The sequence below is a fragment of the Poecilia formosa genome, unplaced genomic scaffold, assembly GCF_000485575.1.
Source record: "Poecilia formosa unplaced genomic scaffold, Poecilia_formosa-5.1.2 Scaffold51, whole genome shotgun sequence".
Classification (NCBI taxonomy): Eukaryota; Metazoa; Chordata; class Actinopteri; order Cyprinodontiformes; family Poeciliidae; genus Poecilia; species Poecilia formosa.
Genome location: NW_006799990.1, coordinates 646,282 through 662,025, shown reverse-complemented (window position 1 = coordinate 662,025; position 15,744 = coordinate 646,282). Strand labels below are relative to the sequence as shown.

The following is a 15,744-nucleotide window of genomic DNA, read 5'->3' as shown; positions in this document are numbered from 1 at the left end:
TCCCTCTCCCCTCCCGTTCTCTCATGCCCTCGTCTTCCTCTAACCACCCTTGCTCCTCGGTCACTTGCGAGAGTCCCCCTGACTGTCTTTGCCACAAGGGAAGAGGGTTAGAAGAGGATATTCTTTTATAAGCGTGCGCGTGTGCCAGAGCGGCAGCACAAAGTGTGGCGGGACAGATTTATGGACAGGCGCTGTCCTGTAATGTCAGATGTTTACCCTCTCTCCCGCCAGCCCTCTCCTCGACTTCCTCCCGTTCCCTCCGAGGGCTTCCTCACTTTCCAATCGCTCTTTCTTCCCTAACTCCTCTTAACGTCCCATAAACATTAAGTCTAATCAGAGGAAGGGGTTTTATAGACAAAGTCAGGCAGGTTACAGTCATCATCGGTGACGCGTCGCCCTTAGCGGCTGAAGCAATAACTGCCGGGGTTCTCCAAGGGTAATGATTCCGGGTCTTTGCTGCGTCGTAGACCTTCGAGGGACATAAATAAATGTTAAAATTTTGCACTACATCTAAGGAAAATCCTCACATTTTACACTCAGCTGCAGTGTTTTGTAGTAAGTTGCTTGGGTTTTGCACGGTTGCTTACTCGTCAGTCCTAACACGTCATCTGATGCTTTACATAATTTCTCTTCTCTGAAGTTTAGCTTTTGAAATAAAGACAATGATCTGCTTCCCTATTCTTTTTCTGTTGTTTTTTTTATTACGGCAAGGTTGCCTTTTACACATCAATAAACACTTTAAGATCTATTTAAATTGTACAGTTAGTTGGACACTAATTTATTTTCCCCTAACTTAAACTCTCAGCTTAATTGACCGCCACAGTAGCGAGGCAAACTGCTGCTCAAAGGCAGAAAGGCAGTTTTTTTTTCCTCACTGCTCCATAACCGACAGTTGTACAATATGGATGTTTCTTCATTGTAAAGTTAATTTATTTGAGGTCATCTAACTCTGTATAAGCATCTTTTAGAACCAATTTTCTTTGTAAGTCCAGCAGCTGTATAGGTTCTCGTTTTCACCACCGGCTCTTAGCAGACGGTATTGTTTTGTGCCGTCTGTGCAATGCAAACAGATATTTGCTATTAAAGTTTTCAAACTTAAACTACCTGCTCTTCTACTGCCACCAAACTATATCAGAATGTCACGTGTTTTGCACGAAATTCAAGTTTTTATTCATAAATACATTTGCAGTCCAAATGGTTGGGGAAATGTCTGACGCTACGCTAACCTTTTCAAATTTTTTCCGTGTTTTCTCAAGTTAAACTGTTTAGGGGAAACATGCACAAGCTTCGATATCTTTTCCTCAGCAAATCTCCGTACTTTTTTGCTCCTTATTATCCTGCTGTAGCTTTCAGACTGAAATATGTTATAGAATAACCATTTCTATATATAGTGACAACATGACAAGATCATTTGCGTAGAAGATGACTTTTTTTTTTTCCTTCTCCCTTCTCTGTTTGCCTCTCCAGTCGATGCTTTTGTCAGTGCACATCAAGAGAGAGGGAGAGTCTCCGGTGGTGTCACCCCTGTCATCTGAAGATGCCCACCACTCCGACAGATATCAGGTCACAAAAGCACATACACACACCGCTCCAGGCAGTCATGGTTGAAGTTATGCTTTTTTGTTGGCAGGAAGGTCGTCTCTTTTAATAAAAAAAAACATCAGAAATGTGGTTTATTAAAGGAATTTAATTTCTTGTAGTCTAGTAGTTCAAGCATGATTCATTCGGTTTTCTTACTAACCCTCCAGCTTAGGCTAATTTATAGAAATGTTTATCTGTACATTTAAAAAAAAAAAAAGAAAATCTCTCCTTTATGGGCTTGGAGTTCATATTCAATATTCAAAAACATGAACTCAAACTTGACATTAAAGTAAAAAAAAATCAAACATGTTGAAGTTGAAATTGAAAGGTACATTAAGGCTGTTTTAACCGTCTAACAAAGTTTATGTGATGATATAAGGCATTGAAGTAATAATGACGCGTTAGCGGTAGAGTATTATGGTAAATTTTGCTTTCTGATGCCTTCTCAGCAGTTAAGCTGAATAACAGACCAATCTTCTTTAATCTCAGATGTCACCCTGACTGCTTTTATCTGTTCTATTCATCAACATTTGTTCGGCTAATTCTTCTGGCCGTGATGTATCTCCAGGTTAAGTGAGTTTCCCCCTTCACACCATAAAATAAGAACTATTAAGTCCATGCCGACGTTACATCCATACGTTTGGGATGACACAGCTCATAAAGACCTTAAAGCAATAAAGGAGATTTTCTCATTTGGTGAAACTGCTGAAATCACCTTATATTATACAAATGATTAAGTCGATGGGGACTTATTTTAACACCTTGAAATGAAGCATAATGGAAGACTTTACCACCTCCTCCTTTTCAGTCAGGGCTCGCGGGCTTTCTCGCGTCTCCTGGAAACCTGACCTATCCTCAGCCGTTCACTGAGTGTATCATAATGATAAGGCAGCGGTGGTGGTGGTGATGCACGGCCAGCGGGCCAATAACTCAGAGAATGAAGAGGGAGGAAAGGGATCGACGAGGGGGAAGGTGAAGGCCCGGCTGCTCAATGGTTTCCACCAATGGCAGATGGGCTGACAATAAGAGCACCGTTGCAGCACCAAAGAGCGGGTATCCATAACTGTAAGAGGAAATGCTTTAGTCAGCGTATAGTCACTGCGTTTGGCCCTCCAGGTTGAATCCCAGCAGATCTGAGGGACACGTTTTGCAAAAGACAAAGGTGGATAGGCCAAATGAGTCTGACCTCAATTAATTTCATAATACTGTACATTTATTGCCGAGGCCATTATTTTTAATGACGCGGGTAATTCACCTCAGGCAGCTTTAACTAGCTCGGACCCCAAAATGTTCCAGATATGAGGACAAAAGAAAAAACAAAATATTACTAATTTATCTCCCAGTGACGAACGATACATTTACTCAACTACACTCTTCGTAAACCTTTACAGTTTCTGCTACCAGTTTTTGCAAAAGACTACAGTGTACTTGACTGACTTACATACTATAATGGTTAAACACCATATTACATAATGTCCATTAAAAAGAAAAAACTCTGGAGGAACTGCAGAGATCCATAGCTCAGATGGGAGTATTTCTTGACAAGAAAGCTAGTGGTCATGCGCTCCAGAAATCTGGTGTGTGTTGAAGATTACCAAGAATAAGTCCCTTGCTGAATGAAAACTGTATGACCTAATCAAAGTCTAGACCCAAATCAAATTGGGAAGACTTGAAAATTGATTCATTGTCTGATATTACAAAGTTTTAGCTATAAAAGGGGAGGGGGAATTAGTTTCATAGCTTGTATCTTTTTATATTTTTGGCAAAGGAAAATAGCAATAAAATAAAATAAAACAATATACCCTCTTCTTGCTACTTTATAGTGGTAAAATTTGTGGAAATTTATCCAATTTGTGATTGTAGCATGAAAAAAAAAAGATTTGGCCAATCTTTCTGCAACCTGACTTTGTACTTTTAATACTTTATTTACATTTAGCCACTATTAAACTAAAGTATTTAAAAAAATTACAAAATTTAATAGTTGAATGTAAATTTGAGAGTGGTCATTTGAAATAAAAATAGTGACACCACCCAAAACATAAGACAAACGTTCTAGAAAATAATCAAGATTGTGAGACATTTTTAATTAAGTAAACAAATCAAATCAACAGCGTTAAAAGTAGTATAAGCCAAACCCACCTATTAATTGACAATAAACTCCATGTAAATCATCAGAATTGTCTCCAGGAGGTTCAGTATGAAACCCGCTGCTTCCCCCTAGTGCCCAATAGGCGAAATAACAACCAACGTCTTACACACTTCCGTTTCCTCAACGGTCACGTGATCACAACAAGCCAACATGGCGTCCGAAATGAGAGCTTTATGCCGATTCGGGCGCCACTTTCAATCCTTTTCCATCCGTGTGAATTTATAGTCACAGCGTTTAGTTTGTTGGGATGTAGAATATCTGGCGGCAGCCCTGAACTCTGTGCAGCAGAGAGTTTTAGGCCCGCTGTCGACAGGGAGCAGAGAGTCATGGAGGAGGTGGAAAACAAGAGAGAAGTAGGTGGAACTGTCTACTGTCTGTGTTGATAAGCGCACCCCCCACCAGAAAGTATCCAAAGTAATCCCATTCAGCACAGCGAGATTTGCTCTTGTGAACAGTGCCCACTGTCTAATTAACATCTAATGAGTATTTCCTCTCTCTCCTTTCTTCTTTTGCTTGCAGACATTTTTACGAGTTCGGGCAAACAGGCAAACGAGATTGAATGGTATGTACACATATCGGTTCAGCTAATTTTGCCATTTAATGTGCCAGTAGCATATATTTAACAACATGTGTTACTCTAAACTTTGAATTTACTTATAAAGCGGCAAGAGTTAATATGTAAGCTAAATAGTACATGTTGAATAGAAATGAGAATAAATGACCTGTTTAGCAGACCTATATATGAATGATGGACTTGATGGAAAAAGAAAATACATCATAATATTCATTTTTGCTCTATTTATATTCAACAAGTATCTATTTGGGGGAAAAAACGTGCACTTTCACTGTAGGGGTTTCCATGGAAACCACAACCTAACTTCAGTGTGAGTCTTCAAGAAAGTAAATACTTTTTGCAAAGTGCCTTGAGGTGGAATTGTATGAGATAAACCAGTGTACAAGTAGCATATAATTATTAAACAGAAATAAATAGATTTTTTTAAATACACAAAAATCTGAAAAGTGTGGCCTGCATAATCCTTTACTCTGATGTAACTAAATAATATCCAGTGCAACTTATTTTCTTCTAATTTCTTCACAAAGTCTGGCTTTGTGTGATTTAATCTTTATAAAATACATCTGTTTTTGAAAACCTTTTAGAGAACTTTAATGAACGAACATTAAGACCCAGGAAGACAGCAGAAAGTGGAAGATAGAAACATTTAAAGTAGTGATGGGTCATAAAATAACACCTAAAGCTTTGAACATTCCACACAATCTGGCCTTTGTTGAAAAAAAGCAATAAATAATAGCATCAACAACTTGTCACGAGCGCTCAGGGGGATACCGCAAATAAGTGCATTCAGCCTGAGCTACAATGTGATGCTTTAAATGACATCTGCTTGTGTTGTTCTGAATGGCCTACTCATTGTCCATACCTCAACCCGGATGGAAATCAGTGGTGCAAAAACGTTGATGTGTGATGTTCACAGATGGTCTCCATCCAGGCTGATTTGAGCTGGAGCTTTTTTGAAGCCATGAAAGGGCAACATGCTAAAAGCTGGTAGAAAATGCTGTAAACAGACAAAACAGTGACGGTGAATATAAATGTTCATCACACTTTCCAGATTTTTGTGTAAGAAAACGACTGAAAACCATGTATTCCTTTTTCTTTTTGTAAATATTGAACTTCACATTAAGTCCTACTTTGTGTTTGTTAATCACTGTTGTTTTACAAGGCGCTTTTTAAATCTGGCATTTTGAGAAGTTCTCTCCATGTGGGGACTTAAAGGTTTGAGCTGCACGTAATTAGCAGTCGTTTCCTCTCCTCTTTAAACAGTGCTTCTCTCGATTAGCGTCAGGAAGAGAAATGGCATGGAAGCCCCTTCTTCTTTCGCTCCCTCCGCGCTCTTGCCCCGCAGTTATGGCATGCTGCCTTATGTCCTCCTCTTCTTCTTCTCCTCCTCCTCCCTCTGTCAGTTGCCGAGATCCCTCTTGGCCTCTTTTGCTTTTCCCAGCCAGCTAAAAATTTATGTCCCCGCGCGCCATTTGCAGTTAAGAAAAAACGACAGAGACTCGGGGTTCAATCACGGCTGTTCGGCCCTGTTAAATTTCTAATTAAATGTGTGGGTGGATGGGGATGGAGGCTGGGGCTTGGAAGTGGGGGGGGGTGGTGCCATGACGGAGAAACAAAAAAGGAGTAGAGCAAAGGCACTGATGTAGAGAAGAGTGGAAAGGAATTGAGGGCGCCGCATCCAGCTGTTTGTTTCTGAAGGTGCTCCAGAAAGGTGGCAAGTTTGGTCAGATCAGCCATCTTTAATCGGCAGCATCAGAGCTGAAACAATTAATTGTCATTAATCAGTTATTGAGATAATTATCATCTAATTTAGTGATCGATTAATTGCTAACTGGAGTACACAGACTCAAAACACTGTACAGAAAATATATAAATTTTTAATTCAAGATTAAATAATAAACTTTCTGTAAACATGCTCTTGCCAAACTCCTAAAATGTCATGGTTTTAGCTTCACTTACTGTAAATAAAAAAAAAGTCTCCTAAGCAGCACCTTTTGATATCCAATTAATCAAAAAAAATTATTGATTAACCCTACACTGTATTTAGGTAGTAAAATGATTATTTTCTTATTTAATAAAGGTACTGAATAATTTATTTGTATCTTTTGATGTATTTCTAATATGAAATATGAAAAATCTGCAGAATTTGCCAAATTTTCATATCTGATTAATCAATTATTCGTCAGAATAATCAGCTAACCGATTAGTTGTCAACATAATCAGTTAACCGCTAGAATAAACAACTAATCAGAATAATCGATTAATTGTTCAAATAATTAAGCAATAGCCAGAATAATCGTCAGAATGATCAGTAGATTATCCGATGACTAATATAATTGTTAGTTGCAGCCCTAAATGGCATAGGTTTGTGAAGAACTCAGTGCAGAGATTCCAAGATAAGTATATTTATTTGTTGTTGTTTTTTTTTATCCCCTCTCTTTCCTTGTCCCTCTGCTCCAGCTCGTATAGGCAAGATGAAGAGGAGGAAGCCTGAGGAGGGGGGGCAGGTATGTCCGCTGTGCAGCGCCCCATTGGCTGGGAGCGAGGAGGAGATGAGTAGACATGTGGAACAATGCCTGATCCAGGTAGTACAATCCCGGCCCCTAGACCCCCCTGCCCTGCCTACCGCCCCCACCTGGACGGCCTACGTCTTCCCCTTCTTTTCCCACTCACCTCTCTACTTCCTGTAGATTCTGAGCAGTCCCATCCATGCTGTGCTGTAGAAACAATCATATCGGATCAGCTGCGAATGACTTGAGCGCAAAGGGGGAGAATATTCACACCGGACTCGTGCAGTTCTGTTTCTGCGAAGCGGTGTTTTAACGAGTCGGCTCTCATCTGCAGGTTGTCCCATGTGACGCGGTTTTAGATGTAGCCCTCACTTCCTGTCCCAGCTAAACATCACGCTCCGTCTTTAGTATTTACTTAACAGCCGTCACCTCTTCTAGAGTAGATGTTGCGATAAATCATTGCTACTAATGAACTTCTTCTCTATCTCATGTCACCGATCGCCAGCCGTCAAACTTCCCAGAGATACTAATATCTCCCAGCATGAATTTTTTTTTCATTTGTTGCAACAGTGAAATGATTTTGACGTACACATCCTTGCAAAAGTATTCAATCCAATTAAAGTTTTTTTTTTGTTTGCTTGTTTTTTTTTGTTTTTTTTGTTTGTTTTTTTGTCACATTTGACATTAAGAGAGTGTGAAGATGTCCATGCATCTTTGCAAAGTCTCCCCTGCTCGCTCAGATCGGATGGAGAAACTTTAAGAGCTGTGGTTTTGAGTTTCGCTTCACATTTGCCTTCTGATTTCCATCTGGACTTTGACTGGACCTTTCTAACAATTGATTGTTTTTGGAAAAGAATAGTGGTGTTCAGGTCTAATAGTTATGTCAACCAGGGCTGCAATTCACAATTATGTTAGTAATAATCTTTATGATTATTCAGATGATTAATAAGATTAAAAAAAAAAAGGATTGGCACATTCTGCAGATTTTTAATTTAACCCCATACACATTTTTGTACAATACGTTAAAAGATGCAAATAAAACAAAAACAACAGTTTTTAACAAAAATGTCTTTAGTGTACGGTTGATCATTTGTAACAAAAGATGCGTCTGCAGCAAAAAAACACTTCTTTTTTATGAAAAGCTCCCTCTTTTTGCTCAAGTTAACATCAGTACAGCGTAAGGCTGATCTGTTGACTATTTTTTGGATTAACTGATTAATATTTTCACAGCAAAATGCGCTTAATGGGAGATTTTTCTGATAAACTTGTACCACGCAAAGTTGCAACAATGCAAATTGAGGAGTTCTGGGTAGAACATATTTAAAGTTTAAAGACAAAAGTTGTTTTTTTTTTTTGTTTGTTTTTTTGTAGTTATTGATTAGTTACAGTTCTGAATATGTTCTTTCGGGAACGAACTGGCATGTTTTTCGGTCTTTTTTGGTTTTTATTTTGATACTTTTACATTTTATTTTGAAAAAAAAAAATACCAGACCTTAATCATTTTTATTCCATTTCACATTTTTTTTTTTACTACTTTTGTTGGTCTGTCATTTAATACAACACACAGAATTTTGTGGTAGCAACCTGTCACAGAGTGAATACTTTTGCAAAGCGTTCCATCTCAAAACATTTTAAAGAAATGTTTCCCGTTTTATTTGAATTGAATGAACTAAATTTGTGTAGATTAAATGCATGCAGGTTAAACGTCTTTGTTGAATGTTTGCAGCAACTTCATGTCTACAAAATACAACAGTAAAAGCCTGGTGAATTTCAAGTATGACTTATTAGTATTTTAAAAATAAAAACAAGGCAGCATTAAACTTTGGTTTCAGTTTTGAAGTACAGGTAGAGTTTGTATGGATGTCTGGCCTGTCACCAAATCGAATCCTTAACCTTGAAAGAGTGCGGAGAGAAAACAAATTCACGTTTAGCCAATTTTCTTCGAATCATTCTGTCCTCTTTTTAAAATTAATCTTTATTTGTTTGTTTTTTGCGGGCCAGCGCGAGGGGGCTCTGGCCGACGAAGACTCCGCAGACATGGACGGCGAGAATGGGCGGGGCTTCGACGAGTACGAATGGGCGGGGCAGAAAAGGATCAGAGCTACGGCCTTACTGGAGGGAGGCTTCAGAGGTACAGACACATCTGATGTGTTGGTGTCCAGACAGCGTGTTACTGCTGTGAAGAGGTGTGTGTGTGTGTGTGTGTGTGTGGGCTTTCTGACGGTGTCGGTGTCTGGTCGGCTGACTGACTGACCTCTCTTGAGCTCGGGCGTCACACTCGGTTCCAGCAGTTTGTTCTCTCCTCTTCTCTCTCGTCCGTCTGTCTCCTCTTTTGTTTCCCTGCTCATCCATCATTCAGCGCGCCGCTGTCCAACGTGAGCGGCGTTAGCTCTCCGAGACCGGTGTCCAATGTGACTGGCGAGCGGTAATGGTACCTGTGGTCTAGCGGCAGCGCGGGCGGTTCCGGGGTCAGCCCGGCTCGGCTCGGCTGAACCCCACGCAACCCTCTGTGCGAAGGGAAGGAAAACACATTTAGCTGGGCAATTGACCCGCCGGTCACCGCTTCGTGTGTGTGCCCAGAAATGCAATTATAGAGCCGGATAGGAGAGCCGGTCATTGGGGAGCGCAGCAGTACCAGCAGCTCAGGGACAAAACACACCTTGTGTGCAAGCACTTAGCTCAATATGTTAGCTTCTGTAAGTTTCATAAATACTTTATCTTTTTAGATTAGTTTTGCTTAATCCCAGAAAGGGTTGTCTGTTTTTATATGACAACCAATTACAGTTGAGCTTCTTTATACCTTTTTTATTTTTTTTTTCAGAATTTGTTTAAAATGCCACATTAAATCAAATCCACAGATTCAGATCCCAAAACCACTCGCCTAAGAGAAGTGCGACAAGATGGGAGAACCTCTAAGAACCTGAACGGAGGATACATGTCTGATCTAAGATTAGTATGATAGACTTGTCAAGCGAACATTCGTAAAATAGTATTTTGTATACCAAATATCCATGAAACTGTCAGCACATCAAGAATAATTCTTAATGCTTTCAGAACAGAATTTATTAATTATCTTTGCTTTTCTGCTCTTTTATAGAGTGGCACAAATTGAACTAGTTAGTTTATAACAAGTTGGGGTTTCTGGTATCTGGTAACCAGATAACGTCAGATGTCTGATAAGCAAGCTGTAGTTTTCAAATGCCTTGAGCAATGGCCGTCCATCGTTTTACTTTCTGCCATCTGATAGTCTGTTTTTTATAACTGGAACAATTTCCATAAATTCAAGCTTGTTTTATGTGCCCAAAAAATCACAGCTAAAATAACAATTTACCCGACGAGGTCTGTTTTTAACGAGTCCAAAAATGTCACGAGACAAATCTTTGCTCTGTTAACTGGATCCATGAACTGCCTTCAGCCTGATTTAAACAAAACATGATCCCACATTTTATCTTCATTGTATCTCTTTAAGTTGGGGGAGGGGGATAGATGGTCGGTTTGAAGCCAACCGCGGTGATGCGAGGCAGACGGAGCTGCAGGCTCCTCATCTCCGCTTTCATGTGTCCCTCTCTGTCTTCGATCTGTTGTTAAACACACATGCTGGGGCCTCACCTGCCTCCCTTCCTCTCCTCTGCTTGCCAAGTGGAGACAAGACAGATCAATGCTAAAGTCTCAACTAAAACACCACAAAGTGAGGCACTTAGGGGGATGGAGCCCCTCTTCATCCGTCTCCCGGGCGCTCCCTCCCTCCATCCGTCTGTCTGCCTTTCACGTTGTTTAAAACTCGCAGCCCCGGACCCTTCTGTCGCGCTCTAATAGGGAACCTTGTGATGCGACGCAGATAACCGAGGTGGCCTGGGGAGAGCGACTTGAAACACGGAGACACACACACACGCACACACGCACACTCTTCCATCTTGGCAGAAGGCTCAGAAGGTGGATTTTGTCTTGAAAGCTGCTCAGTGGTTCTGACGCACACAGCTGCATCCAGTGGGCTCTCTGGAGCTCGCGACCGGCTAAACGGATATAGAGACGTTACGGTTGGGGTGGAGGGGGGTCTTCTCAGCTGGCAAGATGAAGAGAGAGACTATTCCTCTGTGAAGTGCCACCTTCCTTCCCTCCCTTTGAGAAGCTGGGGAAGAAAGATGTGAGAGGGGGGTAGGGGAGGGGGGTAAAAATCGAACAAGATCAGTTTATGATTCAAGTGTCTGTGAGTGAAGACTTCCCTGTGTCTCACACCGGCTTAGGCGGGTTGAAAGAACCCGTACAGCTCAGATGGAGATCTGTCTTTATCTGTCTGGTGGTCTGTCTCTGCAAGCTGCAAAGTGGACAGATTTTTTACTCTCCAACTTTCCCTCATGCTGCTGGTCACTTTACAAAGTTTTTGCGTTGATGCAAAGTGCAAATTATGTTATGATTGGAATGATGGAGCCTGTTTTTTTCTTATCAATTCAGATCAATCTAACTCCACCTTTAAAAATGATCATTTTTGTGTAAATAAAGATTTGTTCCGTAATTTCCAGCCTATTAACATATATACGGCTCTGGACAAAACAAAGACCGCTTCACTGAACCCCATTGAAAACCTCATGGTTATTCCAGCAAATATTGATTTCTGAACTCTTACTGAGTTAAAACATTAGTACTTTTGTTTATAAATGAATATGAATTAGTTTTCTGTGCATTATTTCAGGTCTGAAAGCGCTGCATGTTTTTTTATTTTTTTGTTATTTTGACCATTTCTCATTTTCTGCAAATAAATGTTACATTTTTACTTAGAATTTCAGAGAAATTCATAGAATAAAAGAACAATGCAAAAAAAGGACAAATTATTTAAATGTATTTTTTATTTTTACAATTTCAAGTCATGGTTTGGAATAAAAACTTGTTTTTTTGGGTCTCAGTTCAGTACATTCTGGTACAGAATGTACTGAAACACAGATGTGAGCCAAAGCAAAACTGAACAGAAGTTTGCAGTTACATGTAACACCCTTTGTTCATGTCAACTAATAACTTTTAATATTTAAATGTTGGGTCTCTTTAACCACTTTGACAGCAGTTTGGTCGATGAAGATCCTGACGGTCGGCACTGAAATGTGTCCGCCTCCTGTACTCTTTAAATCAGCGTGATATTTTTGAATCATAGCAAGATGATTTATGTAAGAGAGGCTTCGAAACCACGGTGGCTTTTAGAGATAATTTATGACCAAAGACTGGAGGCCTTACCTCAGCCGACGACTTGCACTAGTTCTAAATGATTCTGCAAATTAATACACAATGATGAAGAATAAATAAGGTAATTAGTTCGACATAGAACCTGTTTTATTTCTTCACCTTTTTAACAAATATTCTCGGGTTGAAAATGGCCAAAAATGTGAACCAAAAAAAAAAAAAAACTTTCTGAAAGGGAAGCAGCAGCAGCAGACAGATCTGGAGGGGCGATACCAGGCCGTCCCGAGACACCCTGGAGGAGAGGAGGGGGATTACTGCCGGTTCAGATGGCCCAGAAGGATTGAGGAGAGGACAAATCTCCGCTTTGTACATGAACTTCAAAGATGACCGTCTCATGTCTTTGTGTCTGGCTTCCTCTCTCCCCACCCCTCTCTCTCTCTCTCGCTCTCTCTCTCTTTCTGTGTGACCTGTAAATGGCAGGGAGATAGTGTGATCACCTTTGACATGCCTCCTCTCGGCTTCTTAGGGGGTCCCGATAATTGCTATGGAAACAAGATGTTGCCGAGGTCATTGGATTGGCTGAGGCGGGCTGCCGGTCGGCCTGATGAGGCCTTTGATCGCGCCCGCCTGTTCAGATCTGCGCTTGTTGCCTTGTTGTGTTGACATGCATGTAAATTGAGGCTCTCTTTCATCGCTGCCACGAACCGAACAACACAGAGGAGGAAATATGTAGTTAACATGTTAAAGAGTCAGCGATATTGCAGGGAGGGGCCTTCGATAATGAGACAGATCGAGGAGTGGAGGAAGGATTGATTCAGATGATTTGGCTAGCAAGCTGTTTAAGATGGGCTGAACACCATAGAGAACTGCTAAAAAAAATAAAACAAATGTATATGTTGGAGAAGTTTTAAAAAAAAATAAGCTAATTGTGCGGGAGGGAAGAAAAGGTAGAAAACGAGGCGAGAAGAAGAAGAAAAGGAAAGTAAAGACGGGTGGGGGTGTTGATACATAATGTGAGTGAAAGGCAGTTAGAGTGTGGCTGACCTTTCCCTGGCCAGATTAGATTGGCCTGCCAAGACTGCTTAGAGGAACAGATAGAAGAACAGGGGGATCACACACATTCAGAGCAAACAGGCCGCACCAACCCTGGCGGTGAACACACTGCCGCACATTTACGGTGTGTGTATTCACTCCCAGTCGGCTCAGGAGGCATCCGGTTTACAGTAGAAATGCAGCGACTTAAATTACGGAGCTCAATCATATTTAACAAGACAGTTACAAATGTCGGGGGCGGGGGGGACCCAGATATTTCTTTTTGTGTGGTTTATATAGATGCTGTGTGTCCTGAAGCGTTGAAGGCAGAATTCACTTTTCCTTTTGCCTTATTGTAAGAAACCACAGCCACTGGTGCACCTTACTTTTTTTTTTTTTAAGGTGCATCACACTTAACTTTGCAACATTAACATGTAAATGATTCAGTCTAGGCAATAAAATTTCTTTATTTGAAGCAGAATCACTCTTTCTGATTGGTTTAGACCACCATAGGATACATATAGGCTTGTTGTTGACTACAGGAAGATGGCCTTGTTCTGCGCTTGTCGTCTTTTTTCCCTTGAATGACTGGTGCAACGTCAACATTTTGTGACATGATCTCATCAGTGACCAAAATTGGTTATATTCTAGAGCCCTCAACCATTATTGGTCAAGTTAATTTAGATAAATTTCAAAATTAGGACATCAAACCTGAAAGATACGCAACAAATTACAATACTCACTGTGAAGATGGAGGAAGCCAAGTGGAGGTTTGTCTTATGGATCTCTGAAAAAGCAAAAAGAAATGTAACTGCACTTAAAAATGCTAACTCAATAAATATGATGGTGAGGGCGGCTAGGTTCTGCTTAAGTAAAACATTTCCAAACCATGACACTTTGATCTCGATATGAGCAACTTCTCCTGGCATACTGTATGAGGCCTACGCTAATCATGTCTTCAGTTCTGGTGTCAAAAAACTGTTGTTTTGTCATCCACTCAAAAAAAAGGATTTCCCGTAGAGCCAAATTCTTCCTGACGGCCTCTTTCAGCTCTTTTCGTCTCAATTTGGCGTTCACTCGAGCTTCAGGTCAGGGGCACATCAAGCCAACTGAGATTGCTGTTTAACGCGCCCCATGTTTCCCAATTGCGTGGTTTCCCTAGCTAAAGAAACTTGTAGGTTTACTTTGCGTTGTAATCGTCTGTACAAGTATGACGCCTCAGACCAAAAGTAAATTAAAAACTATGTTTATGTTGGCATCATCTACCTACCTCTACAAATTCCCGGCTGACAGAGGGCAATCTGTCAGCCATATTTTAGAGAAAGCTTTCGGGGCGAGCTCAGTCGACTGTGTTGTTCTCTGACAAAGACCCCACAGTGGAGTGAGATGCAGTTGTTTCACCGATAGCAACTGTTCCAGGAAGTCGAGTGTTGGGACTCACACAGGCGGGTTAAACAGGACGGGTGTCAGCTCCGTCTGGTTCTACCCTCGACTCCCCCCACAGACACTCATAGGCAGCCCACTAGTCCACCGGAGAGCTTGTAGAAATTGGAATAGGTGTAAATAAGATGGCTGTCAGGCCTGTCACTGGCTGACACACACCAACGGTTTCAGGCGCAACACACACACATGCAGCCCAAACGGTAAAGGTTCTGAGTAATATACACATTTGAACACAAACACACCCCCAACTACTTTTGTGCTGCAAGATAGACATAGTTTAAGTGACAGGTGAACACACACACACACACACACACACACACCTTGAAAGGATTGGAGAGATAGGACCTAAGTGACAGAGGGACAGACAGTCTCAAACAAACATGGAAAAGACACCTGTAAGTGACGGACACACACACACACACAGAGCCAACTCCTTGGTTAAGTAGAGCTGAAGGGAGCAGTCAGGCAGCGGTAAGGGTTTGTCTGAGCGTTCATCACTTGGTTTATAAAGGTGCCATTCACACACGCGCGCACACACACGTACACACCCCTCTCTTTCTCAAAGATTGATGGGTAACGAGTCAGTCTTCATCTCCTTCTTTTTCCTCATTTGTCACCCGGGTTTCTGAAAGTACTTAAGTTGATTTGCAGAGAAGTTGAGTTTAACATGAGCTTTAGCCGTCTCAGAAAGTTAGGTCGTTTCCAGCTTCATCAAGCAATACGTTGTTTATGTTTGGGGTTTAAAATAATCCTCAATGATTAAAAAATAAATAAACAGAAGGGCAGACATTGTATCACGACTGTAAACCATTGAGATTTTGATTTTCCATATTTATACTGTGTGTGTAAAAATATATGTTCTACTTCTAATTGGAAATTGAAGGTATATCAAGTCATGGGACAATTAAGAACAATGGTCCACTCTCATGCGTGCCAGTAGTCAAAGGCACCTTTAACCAATATGTCAATTTTGAGGGTGTTTTCACACTCAGTTGTCCAGTAGACTCGGTTTCTCTGGAGACCTAAATTGCAATATTTGCTAAATTTTCAGCTGGTGGTTGCCCACTGCAGTGTCAAGCGATCTAAACTATTTTAAAACCTGCCCTCACCTGGCCTGTGGTGCTGCACCAAGAACTACTGAAGGAAATTACATAAAAACCGTAGAAGACGTGAGCGTAACTTCCTTCTTCATGAAATGTCAACAAAAATAGAGTGGCATCAGATTTCAGTGACTGTAGGATTTCTTTTTTGTCTTTGGTAAAAGACTACAAACCATTTCTCACGCT

At 40.9% G+C, this 15,744-nt stretch overlaps 1 protein-coding gene across 4 annotated transcripts in view; it reads left to right on the top strand.

Annotated features, from left to right (window-relative positions):
• rnf220a (ring finger protein 220a) overlaps positions 1-15,744 on the top strand; it is a 183,237-nt gene that overhangs the window by 148,277 nt on the left and 19,216 nt on the right. For 2 of the 4 annotated variants that reach the window (XM_016671787.1, XM_016671788.1), the window contains exons 6-9: positions 1,468-1,563; positions 4,250-4,292; positions 6,765-6,811; positions 8,816-8,945. In XM_016671787.1, the coding sequence (XP_016527273.1) occupies positions 1,468-1,563; positions 4,250-4,292; positions 6,765-6,811; positions 8,816-8,945 (316 nt within the window). Of the gene's footprint in view, positions 1-1,467; positions 1,564-4,249; positions 4,293-6,764; positions 6,890-8,815; positions 8,946-15,744 lie in introns of all 4 variants that reach the window. The other 2 variants (XM_016671785.1, XM_007552616.2) reach the window with 1 other exon arrangement.